General features: G+C 36.9%; 1 protein-coding gene across 2 annotated transcripts in view; it reads left to right on the top strand.

Annotated features, from left to right (window-relative positions):
• Nucleotides 1-22,102, top strand: part of G3BP1 (G3BP stress granule assembly factor 1) — a 34,170-nt gene that overhangs the window by 2,683 nt on the left and 9,385 nt on the right. For both annotated transcript variants that reach the window (XM_004008992.6, XM_012178826.5), the window contains exons 2-11: nucleotides 9,818-9,930; nucleotides 12,161-12,242; nucleotides 12,694-12,867; nucleotides 16,136-16,226; nucleotides 17,007-17,100; nucleotides 18,081-18,282; nucleotides 19,504-19,605; nucleotides 20,106-20,217; nucleotides 20,433-20,561; nucleotides 21,369-21,478. In XM_004008992.6, the coding sequence (XP_004009041.1) occupies nucleotides 9,836-9,930; nucleotides 12,161-12,242; nucleotides 12,694-12,867; nucleotides 16,136-16,226; nucleotides 17,007-17,100; nucleotides 18,081-18,282; nucleotides 19,504-19,605; nucleotides 20,106-20,217; nucleotides 20,433-20,561; nucleotides 21,369-21,478 (1,191 nt within the window). In that variant the 5' untranslated portion in view covers nucleotides 9,818-9,835. The remainder of the gene's footprint in view (nucleotides 1-9,817; nucleotides 9,931-12,160; nucleotides 12,243-12,693; nucleotides 12,868-16,135; nucleotides 16,227-17,006; nucleotides 17,101-18,080; nucleotides 18,283-19,503; nucleotides 19,606-20,105; nucleotides 20,218-20,432; nucleotides 20,562-21,368; nucleotides 21,479-22,102) is intronic.

Below are 22,102 nucleotides of genomic sequence, written 5' to 3' on the forward strand. Positions count from 1 at the left end.
TGTATTTCACAGATTGGTAGCCTCGTTGATGACTTGTGCTTTCATTTATCTGGAGCAAATTGCAAATTAATTGAAGCAAATTGTGATAATATAAGACTTGTCTGCCTTCCAGTCTCTCATCCAAACTAGAGATTACTCTTGTTGTTAAATCCTTTTAATATAAGCTTTTGTACCTCTTCTAACTGGTAGAAAAGTAGGTAGTTCTTTGTTCTTTTATTCAACTCAAGTTTGCTGTTCTCAGCTGACAGTGTTAAGGGAACGTTAGATTTGGTAATGTTTCTTGGTGACCTACTTCACAGCAGTTTTTGGTAATTTACATTTTAAATAATTTGTTTTAGTATTTTGCCTAGAAAGTAAAGGGCAGAAGTTAGTTTTAAGTTTTTATAGGTTTGTGAACTGTCTATACTTAAGATGGATGGGACAGTGTTAAAAGATGAAATTTGGTATAAAGCCTGCATGGGTGCCCTAAACCAGTTTTTCTTTTTGCCAGTTTATAACATTAGTCCCTTGATCACTCAACAGTTTGCAGTTAGATTTGTTTTTTAAAATATTTCAAAATTCAAGTATAAATTGTATATTCATTTAATTGTGCTTTAAGACTGCCTTGGCAAGGTTTATTGATTTTAAAAAGGAAGATGATTGTTAAAGTAGGTAGGTAAGAAAAGCTTTTTTTCCCACCTCTGGCTAGTCAGTTTTTAACAGCTATAGGACATTTAGTACAATACTGTCCTTCCAGCCATGGAGTTAAATTTCAGGTTCAGCAACTATAATCACTTGTAGTTGGTGAGCATTCTGTGGTGAACAACTACATTTATGTTTTTAAATCTCAAAAAATCAGCATTCTGTTTATTTTTTTAGTATCCTTAGTCAGGCCATCTGGCTTTGGTTGGGAAAACTTAATTGCAAACCTGATGATTAGATGAAGAGGGTGAGGAGTTAGGAAAAATTTGCACTTGAAGACTGGGAAGAGGAAGCTTTACAGAGCAGAAAGTAATTAAAAGTTCTCTTGAAGACTGTGGTCTTTGTAAATAAAATCAAGGCTTTAGATGACATGAAGTGATAGGTTTCCACGTCTGACCACTGGCCAGTCTTTTATGTCATATTGCTTAGCTGTTTAGCCTGTGTGATGTATTTCAGATAGTTAATAAAAAGCAAATACTAGAGATAGTTCATAGAAAAAACTGGCTTCTTGCATGGGACCCACTTTGACTTGGTAGGAATGTCATCCTTAAGTGGCTGTGTGGCAGCATCGTTGCTTGTTTGTATGACCCTTTATGTATTTTTGAAGTTGTTTCACACATTTTTAGGTGTTCTCATGTGTTTGCATGTAAGACCTAGAGCCCTGTAACCCAAGTAATTGTCTTAAACTATTTTGTAAAGCTTGTGGTATACCTAGTAGAGATATGTGCTAGATATATTTCCTTATTTAAAATTTCAAGGTTTTAGAATCTTGGAAGGCATCAGTGGCACCTGCCTTTTTTAGTTTTTTTTTTAACCTGCCTCAAGTATACCCCATGTTTATCAACTGTCTTAAGCTTACTCCTGGCTTACATCCACCTTTTATGAGATCTAAAGCATAGGAAATTCATGTTTAAGGAATTTGATAGACGAAGTATTATAAAGGTATTTTTTCATCTTAGGCCAGATTTTTGCTTAATTGTAAATCTAGTTGACTGGGTTTTACTGCTGGATTGTGGGAGGGATATTAAAAACCAAGAAAAGTTAGTGAATTAAATTTCCCAATTCTTAAGTTTTTTTCTCTTGGGGGTAACTTGTTTTTGAGGTAATTTTAGATTTACAGGAGAGTTGGAATACAGACGTGTCTTGTATACCCTTCACTCATCTTGCTTGTTAGCATCATACCTAATCATGATGCATTTATTGACAGTAAGGAATTGATGTTGCTAAAGTCCTGTTAACTAAAGGACTGACCTTACTTGCATTTCCTTAGTTTTTCCACTGGTGTCCTTTTTTCTGTTTCAGAACCCAGTCCAAGTTACCACATTGCAGTTAGTTCTCCAGTCTCCCTGGTTTCGCTCCTCTGATCTGTGCCAGTTTGTTGTATTTTCTTTGTGTTGAATGACTTTGACACTTGATCTCAATTTGAGTGTACTTGGTGTTGGGTAGACTAAGGTTATAGATTTTGGAGAAAATACCAGAGGTGATTTAGCCTTCTCACCACGTCCCAGGGCACATAATATCAATTCTGGTTGACTTTAACCTTGATCACTACCTGGTGGCTACCAGGTAGTATTTCTTTCCTTTGCATTATTTTCATTAGAAGCTAGTCACTAAGGAAGGAGAGCCTTAGAATTTGTGAACATGTATTAAAGCTGCCACTGTAGGTAACTGAACATTTTTTGGGGAAAACACTTAAGCAGATACTCTGTTTCTCTAGTTTCCCTGCTAAATTTTTTCATTTTTTAGTAGACGTTGCCTGCAGCTCTTGAGGTGTTCTCATGGTGATTCTATATTTCCCTTGTTTTTTCTACATTTAAAATTCTTTTGTAAGAAAAGTGTCTATTCTCATTTTAAAAAATTACTTATTTGGCTGTGCAGGGTCTTTACACAGGATCTTTAGTTGTGGCTCTGAACTCTTCATTACGGCATGTGGGATCTAATTCCCTGACTAGGGATTGAACCCACGTTCCCTGCATTGAGAGCACAGTTTTAACTGGTGGAGCACCAGAGAAGTCCTGCTGTATTTTTTAAGAATGTCATTTTCCCATTTTTTAAACACTTTACCCATTAATTTTTAGATTTTTAGTTATTTTAGGGGGTTGTAATCCAGTGTTCTTCTAACTTATTTTTGCTTCTTATTACTTTATTGCTTCAGTTGTTCTAGTTTTGACTTGTGTCCTTTTGATTGCCTTTTTTTTTTTTTTTTTTTAAGCGTTTCCTTTGTCAGGTACTTCAGACTCACCTTGTATTTTTGCCTGTCCCATTTCTCTAGTGAGTTGTCAGGAAGAGCTTAAGAAGGAGGGTAACAGGTGGTGAATGTGAGGAGTTTGGAAAGTAGATTGAACAGTAGTAAGTCCAGTGATGGTTATGCTGCTCTTGCTGTGAGCTAGAGTAGCTTGGTTTCTGCAGTAGTTTCTCTGGTTCCTGGAAAGCATTTTTATTTCTCATGGTTAAGCCAGATTTCATGTGTTTGAATACATAGCATAGCCTTGCAGCAAACTTCACAATAGTTTAGTACACTTACGTTAGTAGACAGAAACCCTCATTGTTTATTTCTTCTTAGTGTTTTTGATAGGTATTACAATAGAGTAAAAAAATTCCTTAAATGTCTCCATCTCAGAATTGACAGTTAATATTTTGCATCACTTTTTAAAATTTGCTGACTTTCCTATGTAGGTTCCCATTCTGCTCTCTTCTTGTGAGACAATCTTTGGTCTTTCCAAGCTGTTATATTAGTGGGTTAAAAAATAGCTTTATTGAGGTATGATTGACATACAGTAAACTGCACATACTTCAAGTGTAGAATCTGACAGCTTTTGGTGTTGTTTATACCCATGAAACCATCACCACAGCCAAGACCGCAGTGAAAATAGCACTTATCCCCCAGAGTGGCTCGTGTGCCTTTGCCTTCTCTCTCTCTCTCGTCCACTCCCCCTCCTCCTCTGCCCGCAGGGATCCCTTACCTGCTTTCTGTCACTGAAGATCAGTTTATACTTTCTAGAATTTTTATATAAATGGAATCATACAATATGTGCTTCTTTTTTTTTTTTTAATTGCTGACTAAGGCACAGAGGAGCCTGGTGGGCTGCCGTCTCTGGGGTTGCGGAGAGTCAGACACGACTGAAGCAACTTAGCAGCATTGACTGTTCTGGTCTGTAAATATACAACAATTTGTTTATCCATTCACCTGCTGGTAGAAATTGGTTTGTTTCCAGCTTTTGGCTATTACAAACAGAGCTTCTTAAGAAACTGCCTAACTTTTCCAAAGTGGTTGTACTGTTTTACATTCCTGCCAGTAGTATTTGAGTGTTCCTTTTCCTCAGTATCCTGGCCAACACTGTATGCTGCTGCTGCTGCCAAGTTGCTTCAGTGGTGTCCGACTCTGTGCGACCCCATAGACAGCAGCCCACCAGGCTGCTCTGTCCCTGGGATTCTCCAGGCAAGAACACTGGAGTGGGCTGCCTTTCCTACTCTGCAACACTGTATAGTCAGCCTTTGAAGTTGTCACCCTGACAGATATGTCAGTGGTACTTTACTGTGGTTTTATTTTGCATTTCTGTAATTACTGATAATATTGATGGTCAGCATTTTTCATAATTTCTTTGATGAATTGTCTTTAGGTCTTACACTAATTTTTTATCAGGTTATTCAGCTTTGAGAGTTCTTTATATATTCTGGATACAAGTTGCTTTCCAGATATTTACTGCAAGCCTTTGCCTTTTCATTCCCTTAATAGTCTCTCTTGCAAAGTGAAAACTTTTTTGGCCGCATCACCCAGTGTACAAAATTCCAGCTTCCTGACCAGGGATCAGACCTGCACCCCCTGCATTGGAAGCAGTGAGTCTTAACCACTGGACCTCTAGATAAGTCCCTGAAAGGTTTTAATTTTAATGGGAGTTCACATTATCAATCTGTCTTATTATAGAATACATTTTTGTTATATCCAAAAATGACCCGAGGTCATTAAGATTCTCTTTAGAATTTTTATAGTTTTTTAGGTTTCATCTAAAACTATTGAGTTAAATTTTAATATACTGTGAAGCTTGAATTGAGGTTGTCTCTGTATATATGGATATACAGTTATTCCAGCACGATTTGTTGTAAAGAATACCCTTTTTCTACTGAATTGTCTGCCCTTTTGGAAATCATTGTCTATTTATGTGTGAGTATATTTCTTTATTCTGTTTGGTGGGTCTATTTGTCTATTTTTATTTCCAGACTATTTAGAAAATATATTTACCTGTGTATCTGAACAATGTACTATTTTACATATACTGAATACACTTAAATGTTTCAGGGCTATCATATAAGTATGTATTTGGCAAGTGACTGTGTTTCTTAGATATAGTTCTTACTGACTTAATATGACTGCTGTAAATAGGGTGACTTTATATTGTAGTTTCCCAGAAATATCAATTGTGTCACTTTTTAATCTTTTAAGTGCCTATGTGACTATCTTGGGGCTTCCCAGAACCTGCCTTCCAGTGCAGGAGACACAGGTTGGATCCCTGGATTGGGAAGATCCCCTGGAGTAGGAAATGGCAACCGACTCCAGTAATTCATGCCAGGAAAATCCCGTGCATAGAGGAACCTGGCAGGCTATAGTCCATGGATACAGTCCATGGGGTGGCAAAGAGTTGGGCATGACTGAGCCACTGAGCAAAAATACACATGATGCTTTGTTTATATTTTTTAAAGAGTAGAAATTTTTACACTTAACATAGTGTGAACACACTAAAATCATTTTATCTTCACGATGTATGTTTTAAAAATTAAGATAACTAAGACGTGCACTTGATTTGGTTTTACAGTTTAATTGGACCAGTTACATTCTGTGGGCATACAGGCGAGTCTTCCTATGTGGCATTCATGAGTGGAACAGTGTTGTCATCAAGTCAACCTAGAAGTTCAGTAAAACATAGTTTTATATTAGGTGCTTGGGCTTTTTGTAGTCCAAGGGTATTCTACAAAATTATTCTTAAAGGAGATAATCCTGTTTTTATTTTGCTAGCAAAATGGTTAAGGAAATAGTCTTCCGGGTGACAGAAAATGGTGGAATGTAGAAATGTTTTCTTTTGTTACAGTTTATAGTTACAATATCAATATATTGTAACAGTTAATATTAAGTGCTTACTACCATACACTTAGTTCTTGCAGTTATGATTTTAATTTTATGTATTTATTTTTATTTTTTTTATGATTTTAATTTTAGAGATGAAAGAACTGAGGGGCACTAGAGAAATTGTTTCTAGCTCAGGGATACAGTAGTGGATATATTTCTAAGTGGCCACGTTTTCCTTTACTTCTTTAGAACAAGAACTGTTCTGTAATTCCTCTTTCTCTAACCTAGGACCTTTAATGTATTTCTTGAAAAAGTAAGAGAAAGTATAATTTTTAAAATACGTTTTTCTTATCGCCTATACCCCTTTTGGCTTATTATGACATATGACAGTCACAACATTACAAAGTTGGATATAAAATTAGTGGAATGTAAACTTGAATGGAAGTGAGTGATTTCTTCCCTTTCCCTTTATTTTTGCCAGGTCCTGTTTCTTTCATCACTGATCTTTCTAGACTACATTGATTTCCGAGTGATTTGTAATATATGCTCCCAAAAGTTTATCCTTTAGATCTGAAAGCAGTGTTAAAAGAGAGTGATCTCCAAATTAGATATGTTTGGGATGTTCAGCAGACTGACTTATTTAGTCTTGGGAGAGTGGCATGTTATATTTTAGGAAGTCTCCCAGTCTTCACATCAGCAGGAGGCAGGAGGATTTGCTGTTGATAATTAACAAGGATAAGACTGTCTAGTTTAACAATTTCTGATTGTGGTACATGCTTCATAGTCCAACCAGTAATGTATCCATTGGCTTGTGCTGTTATATAGGTAACAACCAGAATCCATAATCTTAATTTGCAAAAGCTCTTCTAAAAGGACATAGTGTTTCAGGAGTGTTTAATAAATAAGGGAGGATCTTGAGAAATTTTTAGCCTATATTTTCATTGGTATGCATAGTTTCTAATTATAATAGATCAGGAACTGATAAAACATTAATTTTTCTGAGAAAATGCAATTTGATTTTGTTTGCTTTCATTATTTTAGATAGAATTTCAAAGAACTGAGAGTTCTAATGAACCAGGGTGAGACTATTCTCAGAAGGTACGATGTTAACATATTCCTTATAGCTTCTGTTTTATGTTTGAACTATAAATGAAGATGGAGATTTCAGAGAGCTAATTTACCAAATAAAATTTTTCTGATGAGAATTGATTGAGTCTCATATAGACTAAATCTTTTGGGTTCAAATGCCAAAGTTTTCTTTTTTAAGTTTATTTTCAGCTGGGCTGGCTCTTCTTGCTGCATGTGAGCTTTCTCTAGTTGCAGTGGCTTCTCTTGTTGTGGAGCACAGGCCCTAGTGCATGCAGGCTCAGTAGTTGTTGGCTCGCAGTCTCTGGAGTGTGGGACCAGTACTTGGGCCCCACGGGCTTAGTTGCTCCTCAGGATGTGGAATCTTCCTGGATCAGGGATCGACCCCGCATCCCCAGCATTGGCAGGCAGATTCTTAACCTCTCTACCACCAGGGAAGTCCTACAGTTTGTTTTTTACTGGAAATGCTGACATTATTCACAAAACTTGCAGAGTATGGTCTTAGATTACTGAAGAACTTCCCCAAACATTTTGTAGTCATTGGTGCTGTTGGGTGTTCAGTATTCTTAATTACTCTACAACATTTTATCCTTTCAAGATTTTTTTTTTTAATGTGAAAACATTTTTATTTAAACTTTTGAGGCATAATTTCCAAACCACAAAATTATAGAATTTAAAAGTTCAATTTGAAAAGATTTTTAGTTTTGTACAATAAGCCATCACTCAAATGCGTCGAGTCCTCTCATCCCGGGCAGTTCCCCTCAGGTCCTTCCCAGTCTGTTCCCTCTCAGGCAGCTTAGATTTTTTTTTCCCTAAGCATCTTTGCTTAGTTTTCTCTTTGACTTTTTCTTAATCATTGAAAAAAAAATGTATCTGCTGTCATAATCTGAATTCTGGACAACCTTGACAGTTCAGCCTGACAAATGGATGATCAAAAATCTGCTTTGCTTGTATAAAATTCTAACTAAAAAGAAAAAAAGAAGATAAAACTCTTTTGTGATGAAAATGATGAATGAAAGAAAGCTTTTTATTCATGAGTGTGTCAGATACAGTTTTGGAGCTAGAAAGTTACCTAAGAAATAGTCTCTTAAGAAACTTAACTCTTAAAGGAAGCTTGCAGCCTTCTTGCAAATGTGTTTATCTGACCATGACTTATGTAGAATTCTTGAAGCCATTTGCTATTTTAAGAATCAGTCCCCCCTCTTTATTTTAAGCATTGAAGCAATATAGTTTCTTAGCACTAAAATAATGTGTATTGTTACTTTTTCTTTTTTCTCAATTATTGAGATACAATTGACAGAAGTATTATTTTTAAGTACTGCTACCTTTTCGCTTGAACGGATTGGTTAATATTTATTATAGATGAGCTTAAAGGAGAAACTTGAGCTGTAGTTTCCGATTTAATGGAACCATATAGTGCTTATAGTGTGAATATCATCTTTGGGAGTCTGCAAGACTATGTGAGGTAATCCTGAAATAAAGTATCATCTATTTGAAACATTTAAAAATGCTAATTGAGCCCTAGTTTGCCAGATACTCAATTCTATAAACTGTTAACTAATAAGAAACTTGGTGAATAATAGAGATTTTTCTGAGAAGCTTCAGAATTATAATAGTTGAAGGAAAAATAAGTCACAAATGAAGTTAAGATCAATTTGCTATATAAATATGAATATGTTTCCCTTTCTTGGTTTTATGGCAGTGACCTAAGATAAAACATTGATGATAATGGTGTAATCAAGCTGATGGAGTTATTATTATTTTTTTCAATTTGACTTATCTAGATAATCTCAAAGGGAAAGGAGAAGTTGTAGATGTGGTCTGTAAGTTTTTCTTTTTCTTAATCTTTAATTTTGTAACCTGGAGGATTTTCATCATTTTGCGTGAGAAGATTGAATGTGGTAAGCAGTATTTGATAAAGTATTATTTAGAAATTTATAATGAAACTACTTAGTATCAAAGGATACAGTTAGATTGATGTTATTAGTCTAGTTTCGTAGAGTTTGGTGAAACAAGTAATAAAGGGTACATGTAATTTAAGAATAATGCTGTCATAGACTAGTGAAGGATAGACATCTCCACATCCTGCTTGTGCAAGAACCAAATTCAATCCATTTTGCCCATTCTTTAAGAAAACTGTAATGCAATTTCTCTCATTTCTTCTTTATGCTGTAGTTAATTATACATACCTCTCGTTGCCTTTATGTTTATAAAGTTCGGGGTGATTTTATGTCCTCAAATGAAAAATTGGGTGATCTCATGCCAGATACTTTTTTGAAAGGGTTTTTAAAAGTAGTGAGCGACAGTATTTGAAAACTTACCATGCCAGGTGCCTTTTAAAGTATTCCAGTGCACTCACTTAAAGTCTTAATTTTGAGATGGCAGGGATTATTTTGTTGAATAAAAACGTCTTGCTTGTTACTTTTTGCCTGTTTTCATTTTTTGATCTTGTTATAAAATAAACTAAGCAAGTTAGAATTTTTTAAAGGTAGTAAAATCTCTGATTTAGACTAAAAATGTGATATTGTGTATCTGTATTGTCACACTTGAACTTAATACTGTCACAGTAGTATGTTGTAATGTTACAGGTGGAACACTTTTTTTCCGAAGTGGAACCCTCTTAACTGAGTTTACTAGCTTGGGAAAGTTGAAATGCATGTTGCAAATATGTACCTTTGACGTTGTTATGTTCAGTTTACAAAAACTGAATATTGGGAATAATGCTGAGTTAATTCTTCATAGGGATATTTTTTTTCCTCATAGCATTTATCTGATTACAGTAAATTTGAACCAATAAAATCTCACTGGTCTGTGTGGGTTTGCTTTGTTTCTTATAATGTTTATTCCTTTTAAAATCCAAGAATTGCTGAAGTGATCGTTTTGGTCTATTGAATCAGTCTCAGCTAAATGATTCAGTCTTCGCCCCTGCTCCTTTCTCCCTATAGTTGATCTATCAGGTAGAACATACTTGATTTTTTATTTTCCCAGGTTGAATTGACCAAAGCAATGGTTATGGAGAAGCCTAGTCCCCTGCTGGTCGGGCGGGAATTTGTGAGACAGTATTATACACTGTTGAACCAGGCCCCAGACATGCTACACAGGTAAAATTTTTTTTCCCTGAGTATCACCTAACTGTGTGTTTTAATGAGTATTTAAGATGCTCTTATTCCCTCAAGAGGGAGGAGACATATGTATACCTATGGCTGATTCATGTTGATATATTACAGAAACCAACACAATATTGTAATTAACCTTCAGTTGAAAATAAAAAGATTCTCTGATTTATTATGTGCTTTCTAGGGTTGTTGCATAAAAATGCTTTGTAAGTACCAAAAAGTGATGGGTATTCAAATTGTATAATAGTAGAATATGTAAATATTTGAAAATTAGACCAAGTTTCCTATATATTTTCAGAAGAATAATGCTTTAAATATAAATGTATTTGTACTTTTGATTTATTTATTTTTTGCTTATTTTCCTCTTGGTGAACCATGAATTATTTAGTTAAGAATGTATTGAAGGTATAAGACTTTGTTTTCTGACATATTTTTGTGTTAATATGCTTTAAAAAATTAGGATGTACTTTTTTTGTGGAAACGATTTGTTGTAAATTAAAACAAATGTATGAAATAAACATGGGAGTCTTTAGAAAAACAATGCTAATTTTTCTGTGTAGATGCAAATATTTTTATTATGCTGTGTGTTAGCTATAATGTTATCTTACAAGGATAGTATATGTATCATTAATTTTAATATCCATGAAATTTTTACTTTCTAAAAAAATTGTTGTGTTACTCCACTAATGATGAATATATAAGTTGCTTCCAGTATTTCTTCCTATAAACAATGCTGCAGTGTAGAAAACTCCTCAGTCTATTTCTGTGGAATTATTAGACTACTTTTTAGAACTTTCAAAATGTATGTGTAGTTGTTGGACCAGAACTAATTTTTCTCCTTTACCTTTCTTGATCTTTAAAAAAAAAGCAGCTCTTAGTGTAAGGTCTTGGGGAATAATTACCTTCATTTCACAGGTAAAGACACTAAGGGCTTAAAAACTTGCTGGTATTTACAGGACTATTGAGTGAAAGAGTAAGTCTTTAAACCATAAATATCCCCCTTTTTTGTTATTTTTTGGTCAATTGTATTCTTTGCTTTTAGTAGTTAGATACATTTAGAATTTAAAATGGAGTAGGAGTTGAAACTAACTAACCAAATATATTTCTTGTCACTGTTGTTACTTATTGATTCTAACACATGTATTTTTTCACATTTAATCTCTGAGGTACATTTTAGATACAACAAAAAGTGGATTAGCCAGCAGTGAACTAAGTGGCTGGCTGATGTGGAGCCTTTTAATAACTTAAAAAGTTGAGAGGTAGTTTGGGTATCCCTAAGGGCCCAGATCTGTCCCTTTTTTGGGGAGCAGGGGGGAAACAGTCAGGATAGAGAAAAATATGGGTTGGTTTGTGAAAGATTGTTTGTCTAGAATACAGGTGCCAAGAAATCCTAATAGTGGTTATCCCCGAGTTAAGGCATTGCGTGTGTGTGTGTGTTGGCAGGGCTGGGGCGGAAGTTGTTGGCACCTTCCTAATTCAGTATTGATGTAATGAAAACAAAACAGTTGAAGAAATAGGTGAATTAAAGGTATGGAGAATTAATTAAGTCTGAAGCTCCTAATGCATCAGCAAAAATAGAACTCCTTAAACCCTTCTGCCTGAGTTACTGGGTTTTAATGGGAATTCATCACATGCATTCTCATACAGAAAAGGATTCTCCAAGACTACGGAGAGAATAGCTGTTTAGTCTTGTCCAGATCTTGCGACCCTTTGGATTGTAGCCCACCAGGCTTCTCTGTCCATGGAATTCTCCAGCCAAGAATGCTATAGTGGGTTGCCATTTCCTTCTCCAGGGGACCTTCCCCACCCAGGGATGGAACCTGAGTCTCCTGCATTGGCAGGTGGATTCTTTACCACTGAGCCACCAGGGAAGTCCATAGATGTCCTTATCTATATCAAGACTACCTCTCTTCTCCATGAGTGAAAACAGGAACTTGAGTGTTATGTGGCCTTCCTGAGGTGCACTACAAGATCCCTTCCAACACAATCATTCTTTCTTGAGACCTGGAACTTGTGACTTGCAAAAATTCCTTGATCAAATTCATTCCCATTCAGCAAATGTTATGAATGTAGGGGGTGGATGCATACAAAGATGAGAAAGAAAACACATTCGTGCCTCCAAGAATGTACTAGTGAAGCAGATGGGTTCAAACATGAACAGTAAATAGCTGGTCTTAGGATGCTTACAGATGACAAGTATCTTTCTGTTTTACAGGTTTTATGGAAAGAACTCTTCTTATGTCCATGGGGGATTGGATTCAAATGGAAAGCCAGCAGATGCCGTCTATGGACAGAAAGTAAGCATAACAAGCTTTATGTAGGCTGTTGATCAGCTAGGAAATAACCCATAGAATTGAGGTGGATACATGCTTAATGTTTGTTGATATTTGAAAATTAAAATTGTCAACTTCTGTTTGGAAATTTAGATCTTCAGTAACTACTTGATTTATTAGTTATTGAAAATTTTTTTGTTCATTTGGTGTGATATATTCTGAAGTTTTTTTATGTTTGAAGATAATTGGTTTTAGCATGGAGATCACCTATTGTAAACATGTTTAGATATGTTAATTAAAGACAATAATTTTAAAAAGTCAGGGTGTCACTGGAAATGTAGTGTACGAAGACAAATTACAGTGGGGTCTCTGTAGTTTGTAATTCAGATGTGCACAGATAAATGCTCTTTGTTGTGTTAGAAAGTTTTTGGTTATTCTTGGAGATTCTGCATTATCTCTTGCCTTGATTCCTTAGGAAATCCATAGGAAAGTGATGTCACAAAACTTCACCAATTGCCACACTAAGATCCGCCACGTTGATGCTCATGCTACTCTGAATGACGGTGTGGTGGTCCAGGTGATGGGCTTGCTCTCTAATAACAACCAGGCTTTAAGGAGATTCATGCAGACCTTTGTCCTTGCTCCTGAGGTATGAAAAAAAAATTACAAAAATTTGTACATGTCTTTCTAAAGACTAATTTTTGAAATTTTAAATTTACAGAAATAGTACAGTAGTAACTCCTACATGTTATCTTACCCAGAGCCACATTTGTCCACATATTTATAGTTCTATTTTTTGATATAATTCTATTTACCTTGTGTTTTAATTCTAAACTGTTTGAAAAGTAAATTGGAGACATTATGGCTAGTCATCTTCAGATACTGAAGTGAACATTTCTTAAGAATGAGCACTTCATTTTTTAATCAAAGTCAGGAGGTATTTATGGGATTTCCTGGTGGTCCAGTAATTAAGACTTCCCTCCCTCCCAGTGTAGGGGGCCCAAGTTTGATTCTTGAAGGTCTCCTGGAGAAGGACGTGGCATCCCCCTCCAATATTCTTGCCTGGAGAATTCCATGGACAGAGGAGCCTGGCAGCTACAATCCATAGGGTTACAAAGAGTCAGACATGACTGAGCGACTAAGCAGCAGTAGGGAACTAGATCCCGTGTGCCACAACTAAGACCCGTGTGCCACAACTAAGACCTGGCACAGCCAAATAGATAAATAAATACAGTATTAAAGAAAATTGTGATACAGCTATTCATCTATAGTCCATATTTAGATTTTGATTACTGTTCCAGTGATACAAAGAATAGTATTTTTTTTTCCTTATCCAAGATTCAGCTCATTATGACACATTGTGTTTAGCTGTTATGTCTTTTTAGGCTCCTTTAATCTGCTGTAATTCGTTAATCTTTTGTTTATCAAGATGTAGACTTAGCAGCAGCAGCAGTAGACATTTTTAAAGAGGACAATCAAGTTACCCTGTAGAATGTGTCAGTTTAAATTGTCTGGTAGTTCCTTATTAGTTTTAGGTTATATGTGTCTTTCAGCATTTGTTATCATTTAGTCCTGTTATTACCAGAGAAGGCAGTGGCAACCCACTCCAGTACTCTTGCCTGGAAAATCCCATGGATGGAGGAGCCTGGTGGGCTGCAGTCCATGGGTTTGCAGAGTGGGCACAACTGAGAGACTAACATTTACACTCAGTCCTATTGTTAGTATTACTTAGCTAAGGTGATGGCCACCAGGTTGACATGTAAAGTTAATGTTCTGAATTTTATCATCAGAATGTAAATAGTGCCTGCTTCTTTTTTATTTATTCTATTTCTGGCTGCGCTGAGTCTTTGTTGCTGTCTACCTGTGGGCGAGCTGGAGCTACTCTATTACAGTGGCTTCTCTTGCTGTGGACTTAGGCTCTTGGTGCGTGGGCTTCAGTAGTTGTGGCTCACGGGCTCAGTTGCTCCAGGGCTTGTGGCCTCTTCCCAGACCTGCATTGGCTCGATGGGTTCTTACCCACTGCACCACCAGGGGATTCCTTGTGGGCTTCTTTGAGACTGTGCATGTACTTATGTTCTTCATCAAACTTGTTAGGTATTAGTTTTAAGCATTCATGAATTCTTGCTACTCTGATGGGTGCAAATGGTGATCATCTACATTTTTTTTTGTCTATTCGTTGGCATTCTACTGTAAGTAGCTTTACCTTTTCTCCTATCTATCATGGGATCTTTGTTTAATAGACTTAATTAATAACTTTTATCGATTTCTAAAATGTCCCAGATCTGCTAAGTGTGAACCCTTTTGAGTGGGTTTGGTTTTTTTGTTTTTTCTGGGGGTTTTTTGGGAACTGGGCACTCCATGGCACAGGAGGTTTCAGGATCACCTTGCATTTTCCCTGCTCTATCCTCCACTCCAGTTTTGGAATCAACTGTTTCTTCAAGGAGTCCTGTTTTTTTTTTTTTTTTGTAGTTATCATGAAAGGACCACAGGTTTATGTTAAGTAATTTGCATTTGAAGTTTCTTCTCGCCTGGTCCAAAATGAGCAAAGTTAGGAATCCTGTCTGTGATCTGTGTGAGCATGTGGAAGGGGCTCATGATGACTTGCTCGCTGAAAGTTTTCTCTAGCATTACCCTTAAGATAATTTTCTGTTGAAGGACAGTGAATCTAAAAATCCCCCTGTCATTTTACTGTTTAAATATAAAATAACTCAGTTTGTTTGAAAAATCATGTGAAATCAGTTTTGTCATGATTTCTTGAGAAGGCTTAGATTATCTGTAGTGTTAAAATTGTTGATTGACTTAAATATGCAAGAAATCATGGGATATTAATAAATTTACGTCTTATCTTTCAAGAGGAAGATTTCAATATTACCTTAGTATAATGGATTGTTTCATAAACTGTCTCATTTAATAATCAAAACTCTAGTATGAGTTCGTATCCCTCATTTTACAGGTGAAGAAACAGTCTTAAAAATCGAATGACTAGTAAATGACATAGATTTCAGCATAAGTGTGTCTTATACCTAGGGTAGGCAAACCTTTTTAGCTATACCACATTTGAGAGCTTGTGTTAGTATTCTTGGATACAGATTTAGGGGATTTTAAACTACATAGTTGGTAATAATGTATTTATTGTTCAAGAAATGATTTGAGATTTCGGCTTTGGCAGATTAAATAATTGGTCAATTTTTAGATATTCATCTGGTGGTATTTTAAGCACTCGGTATATATGAGTGCTTCTTAACAAACATGTTAAGTCTTAAAATCTTGGAGATTTTAACCTATTTGAGGGTAGAGCAAGGATCTTTTCCACCTTGACTTAAAATTTGAGCCTGGATAATTTTGTTGTCAGGGCTATCCAGTGTAATGTAGGATGTTTAGCGACATCCCTGCCCTCCACTCAGTAATTTTCAGTTCTGCTCCTTGGTGGGAGAGCTGAAATGTCTCCAGAAGTTGCCAAATGTCTGTTGGGATGGGCAATACTGCCATTAGTTGAGAACTTATAAGTCCCTTGGACTGCAAGGAGATCCAACCAGTCCATTCTGAAGGAGATCAGCCCTGGGATTTCTTTGGAAGAAATGATGCTAAAGCTGAAACTCCAGTACTTTGGCCACCTCATGCGAAGAGTTGACTCATTGGAATGGACTCTGATGCTGGGAGGGATTGGGGGCAGGAGGAGAAGGGGACGACAGAGGATGAGATGGCTTGATGGCATCACTGACTCGATGGATGTGAGTCTGAGTGAACTCTGGGAGTTGGTGATGGACAGGAAGGCCTGGCGTGCTGCAGTTCATGGGGTCGCAAAGAGTCGGACACGACTGAGCAACTGAACTGAATGGCCCAGGGTAATTTGGTGTAGGGTAATTTGGAGTTTGAAAAGCCTGCTGATAAGTGAAAACTTTTTGTTGGTATTACAGGGCTCTGTTGCAAATAAGTTCTATGTTCACAATGATATCTTCAGATACCAAGATGAAGTCTTTGGTGGCTTCATCACTGAACCTCAGGAGGGTAAGTTACTTGTCTAAATTTTTTTTTGGATGGCAACAGTTTGACTTGGAGAGAGTGTAAGTTTCTTGAATGTTTTCATAATTCTCTGTATTTTTCATTAGTAACTTTTAGTTGTTAAGATATAAGAAATCTCAGCAATTTTAATCTACTTGAGGCTAACCACGTAGTCTACGCCACCGGTATTGATGGGACGCATCGAACTCCTAAGTTAGTAGACAAGTTATGGCAGCAGTAGTAGCATCTTGGTCACAGTTTGTGTAGGACTCTGCAGAAGTTTAGATGGTACCTCCACCGCAGTGGGGTGTTACTAGAGTGGAACCCTAAGTTTTAGGAATTGAAACCTTGTAATGGTCAGCATATATAAGATGCTCTGGAGAGAGACTGTATTTTAGTGTTTTCTATATGACTGAGAATTCTAAGTACTTTGTATTTATTTAAGGCTGTAATACAACAACCTTACAGATAAGTACGTTACGTATTGTTGTTCCCTTTTAATAAACTAGGGCACAGGAGTCATTTGCCTGATGTCATATAACTAGTTAGGTGGTAGACCATTTGTTGGATTACCTCAGATTCCATGCTTGTAATCCAGACATTAAAATAGCCTTAATTCTGTCCTTAAATCCTGTCTCATGATTTTATCCAGTTGCCCTATTTTCTTTATCTTTTATGTGTATGTACTCGTATCATTGCCTTTTTTTGTCATGATGAACATTGTGAAAGTGAATATATTTGAATTAAGTGAACCACAAAGATGTTAAATTTTTTTTTCTCATTTAGAATCTGAAGAAGAAGTAGAGGAGCCTGAAGAAAGACAGCAGACACCTGAGGTGGTACCTGATGATTCTGGAACTTTTTATGATCAAACTGTCAGGTAAGGAAAACTTTGTTCATTTGTCCAGAGCTGCATGAAAACTTGGGTTGTGTAGTCTTGTTTGCTGGAGGGCAGCCATAATGCTCAGAGTTGTCTCAGTGATAATTTCCCAGAAGAAAGGTTTTGCTTTTGGTGTCTAACATAAATATATAAAGCATGTTTAATATAGATTGCACTCTGGGGCCTACTTATAGTATCCATAAGTAGCTTTTTGGTTCAGTTTTTTTTCTTCACCGTAAGTGGAAATAGATTTGGGATTTATCAAGTGTTAATACATAAAGGCATAGCATTAAGTGCTTTGAGAGAACTAGAAGGTGTGACGGGACTGACTTTACTCACCTGGGTTGCTGGTTGAAAATGAAGATTCATTATCCTGACACAAGCCTACCAAATTAGAAGTTCAGGAGGAAAGCATATGCAGTTTTAAAAAACTGTTCCTATGACTATGTGGAAGTTTAAGAACTATTTTGAATTACAGCTGATTTTTTTTTTCCTCCAAAATTTCCTTGTGTTTTTGGCGTGAGAAAATGTTTGCTTGTAAAAACCACATGACATTTTAACCATTTTCAAGTGTACTTTATAGTAGTGTGAAGTATATGCACACAGTTGTGCAACAGATATCTAGAACTTCTTATCTTACAAAACTGAAACCATACCTATTAAGCAGCTCCCTTTCCCCCCTGCCCACCGCCTGTTAAGAGTTTTGTGATATGTGATAGGTAAATTGTGATAATTTGAGATTTTGAGAAACAGTGGTCTAGTTCCTTTTGATATGGTTGATGCATTTACTTAATCAGAATCTAGCAAATCTGACTTGCTCATCGAGGGCTTTTCTGAAAAGTTCTCATGTTTAATACTCAAATACATAATTTGTAGATATCTGTGGGAGGAGGGAGCTATTTTTAGGTTCAGGTCTCTGTAGGAATTTCTTGCTAAATCAATGGAAGCAGAATGATATTTCTCAAATTTTACTGTGAAAGCAATGACTTAGAAGAACATTTAGAAGAAGCTGTTGCTGAACCAGAGCCTGAACCGGAACCAGAACCAGAGCAGGAACCTGTATCTGAAGTCCAGGAGGAAAAGTCTGAGCCAGTATTGGAAGAAACTGCTCCTGAGGATGTTCAGAAGAGTTCTTCTCCAGCACCAGCAGACATAGCCCAGACAGTGCAGGAGGACTTGAGAGTATGCAGCATGTCTTCAGTTTTATTCTGCTTCTTTCTGTTGTAAAAAATCTCTCTTCTCCTTTTTTGTTGCTAGGATGACTTTTGTAGGTGAATTTTTGTATTCATTTGGGGAAATTCTTCCATACTGAGCCATACCTTAGATAAGATGCATATTGCTTTATAAAGTCAAAAGTAGTTTTTTTCTTTCCTCTAAGGAAATTTGAACACTTTCAGACAAGAAGTTTTGGGTGCTATATTGTTGCCATATCAACAAACTCTTTTTAATACTACATTCAAATTGCATGTTACTCTGTGCTTGTTACACAAAAAAATGATAGTGTATCTTCAAAAAAATAACATGGCACAGCAGACTTTTCCTGCCCTTTTCTGTGAAATCTAATTGAGGACAACTTTACAGTAGAAGTAGAAACTAATTGTAATACGTTCTAATTAGAATAACTGATTTCAGCAGTTTGAAGCTTCTCAGTTACCTCTCATGAGTCACACCAGAATGACACTGGCTGAACTCACAGAGCCTTTACAGCTGATGCTCTGTGAGGAGTGTGTTAGTGCTGTATTTATGCGGCCAGGGTTCTTAAACTGTTATTTGTCTAATTAAGTGTCTTGAAATTTTCTGGGCATTATTCTATGGGAACTGTCAGTAACCTCCCTGGTTTGTAGTTTGCTGCTCTGTATAAAATAGGTGTGTAGGTGAGTAGTAAAGAGGAATGGTGACATGACTGTAGCTTGCAGGTGGAAAATGTTTATTGGAGTGAGAGTAGATGACAAGTTAGGTGATTTAACTGTAGTAGTCCTGGAAGAGGTAATGACATCTTGGATTAGGGTCATGGCAGTGAAGATGGAGAGATAAGAGGTAAATAAGATCTGGTGATTTTGGTACTGATTGAAATTTAATTCAAGAAAATTCTAAAGGTGGTATAATTGGATCACAGAGTGAGAAAATCAAAGGAGGAAGAGCTGGCTTTGGAGGGAGAATTTTCTTGGATTCACAAACTTGAAATTGAGTGGAAGTAGCTGCTCATATTTTGCTGATGCTTGATAAGTCCTAAGGAATTTTAGTACTAAATTTTAAGTGGTGGGGCAAGGAATCTCAAGTTACTTATAAACCATCTTGCCTCTTGAGAATGTGATGCACATATAATGTACAAGAAATCAAAAGCCGAGAACTTTTATATTGTTTTGCTAAGTATTATAACAATTCATGGTGGTGTTCCCTTAGACCTTTTCTTGGGCATCTGTGACCAGTAAGAACCTTCCACCCAGTGGAGCTGTTCCAGTTACTGGGATACCCCCACATGTTGTTAAAGTACCAGCTTCACAGGTGAGTTTATAATTAAATTTGCATGTTAGGCAAATTTACTTATATTTTCACGTAATGTGAATTTAGAGAGGTTTAACAGATAAGACAGGGTTCCCTGGTGGCTCAGTGATAAAGAATCCACCTGCCAGTGCAGGAGACACAGGTTCGATCCCTGGGTCGGGAAGATCCCCTGGAGAAGGAAATGGCCACCCACTCCAGTATGCTTGCCTGGAGAATTCCATGGACAGAGGAGCCTGGCAGGCTGCAGTCCTTGGGATCTTGAAAGAGTCGGACATGACTTGGCAACTAAAGAACAGCCACAGCAACAGATAAGGCAGAGGAGAATGGGTACAAGGTGATTTTTAATGTGTTTTTATTTTTGTTTGTTTGGGTTTTTTGGGGGGAATGGCGAGAGAACTCAAGAATTGTCGTTTTCTAGTTCTAAACCTTATTGTTCGTTAGAACACTTAAAAAGGAAAAAAAGATAAACTTGCTTTAATTTTGATGCATATATTTTTCAGCCTCGCCCGGAGTCTAAGCCTGAATCTCAGATTCCACTTCAGAGGCCTCAGAGGGATCAGAGGGTGCGAGAACAGCGAATAAATGTTCCTCCCCAGAGGGGACCCAGACCAGGTGAGAGCTCAGAAGGGCTTCTCTCCGCTGCACATGTTGAGGATGAGAGCTTGTTTTGTGAGGGCAGTTGATATTTGTGGGTACTTAGATTTAAAAATACACTGCAGAGTGAATTGAATTATCTGTGTTTAGGGGTAGAGAGAAAACTGCTGAATGGGACAGTTACTGCAGGGTGTCTTCTTTCTCATTCTTTGCTGGTTTTGTTTCCTCTTCAGTCCGTGAGGCTGGTGAGCAAGGCGATGTGGAACCCCGGAGAATTGTGAGACATCCTGACAGTCACCAGCTCTTCATTGGCAACCTGCCTCATGAGGTGGACAAGTCAGAGCTTAAAGACTTTTTTCAAAGTAGGTTATTAAGGGTTTTTTCCCATCTTTGTTTAAGACTTAGTTTTAACTGGAAGATAATTGCTTTACAATGTTGTGTTGGTTTCTGCCATGCAACAGTGTGAATCACCCCTCGTATACATAGGCAGCCTCCCTCTTGAGCCTCCCTCCCACTCCATGTTGAGTTTTCAACACTAGATTCATCTGCTCTCCAATAGAAATAGAAGATAGCCACACATGTAATTTTAAGTTTTCTAGTAACACTTTTTTTTTGGATCTATTGATCTATTTGACTGCGTTGGGTCTTTGTTGCTGCACTTGGGCTTTCTCTAGTCGTGGTGCACGAGCTTCTCTGCAGTGGCTTATTGCGGAGCACCAGCTCTAGGGTGCTCGGGCTGCAGTGGTTGTGGCACACAGGCTTAGCTGCTCTGCGGCACGTGGGATCGTCCCGGACCAGGGGTCAAACCCGTCACCTGCACTGGCAGGCAGATTCCCAACCACTAGATCACCCTGTAGTTACACTTTCAGTTCAGTTGCTCAGTCGTGCCTGGACTCTTAGAACTGGACAATTAAATTAGTATTTCACTTAACCCAGTGTGTCTAAGACATCATCTGAATATACATAAACATGAGATATTTTCCATGATCCTATTGTAAGTCTTTGAAATCCTGTGTGTGTGTTGGCAGACAGGGCATGTCTTCTTTTAGAGTAGCCACAGTTCACATTCCCCATAGCCACACGTGCCTAGTGGCTGTTGGTGGACAGTGTGCATGTAATATTTTTTAAAAGTGTTCTAACTTATTTGAGAATCTGTGTTTCACTTGCAGATTATGGGAATGTGGTAGAACTGCGTATTAACAGTGGTGGGAAATTACCCAATTTTGGGTTTGTTGTGTTTGATGATTCTGAGCCTGTTCAGAAGGTGCTTAGCAACAGGGTAAGCAATTTTTCATCTTGTATTTTTTTTTAATCTTAATGTATTCATCCATCATTAAAACTGTCTTACATGTAAAGTACAATTTATTCCAACCTGTCTGAGTAATATTTTTCATCATGTTTAACCATTAGTAAAAGAACTGCCCGGGAACTTAGCAAAACAAAACTATCATATAAATAGTTTTTGCCTAAGTTGTGTGATGGAGAGTGAAGTGATTGTGGTTACCAGTACACTGAGATTTATGCAGTTCCTTTATTCGTTGTAAGAGATGAAGCACTATGTTACTTTTAGCTAAGAACTTAGAATCAGTTTGTTTATCAGGTATACTTGCAATTTTCCTATATAACTGTTTGGGTATAACTATGAGGAGCATCTCCTTTTGTTCTTTAACTTTTCTGGATTTGGAGTCAGTCTCCCTTCTCCAATAGTAGAGGAATTTGTAGAATTGGAGTCTTGTTTCTGTGTCCTTACAGAGTCCTTCCCCCACATCTTTCATTAGCAAAAAAGCTCTGTAGTAGTAGTCGTTGTAGAGAAAAACAAAGATATAAATACTGTTAATTTACTGAGATGGGTGTGGGAATTTTAAGACCTCACTTTTTTTCTTCCTTTATTTATTTATTTATT

This window comes from Ovis aries, chromosome 5 (genome assembly GCF_016772045.2).
Source record: "Ovis aries strain OAR_USU_Benz2616 breed Rambouillet chromosome 5, ARS-UI_Ramb_v3.0, whole genome shotgun sequence".
Taxonomy (NCBI): domain Eukaryota; kingdom Metazoa; phylum Chordata; class Mammalia; order Artiodactyla; family Bovidae; genus Ovis; species Ovis aries.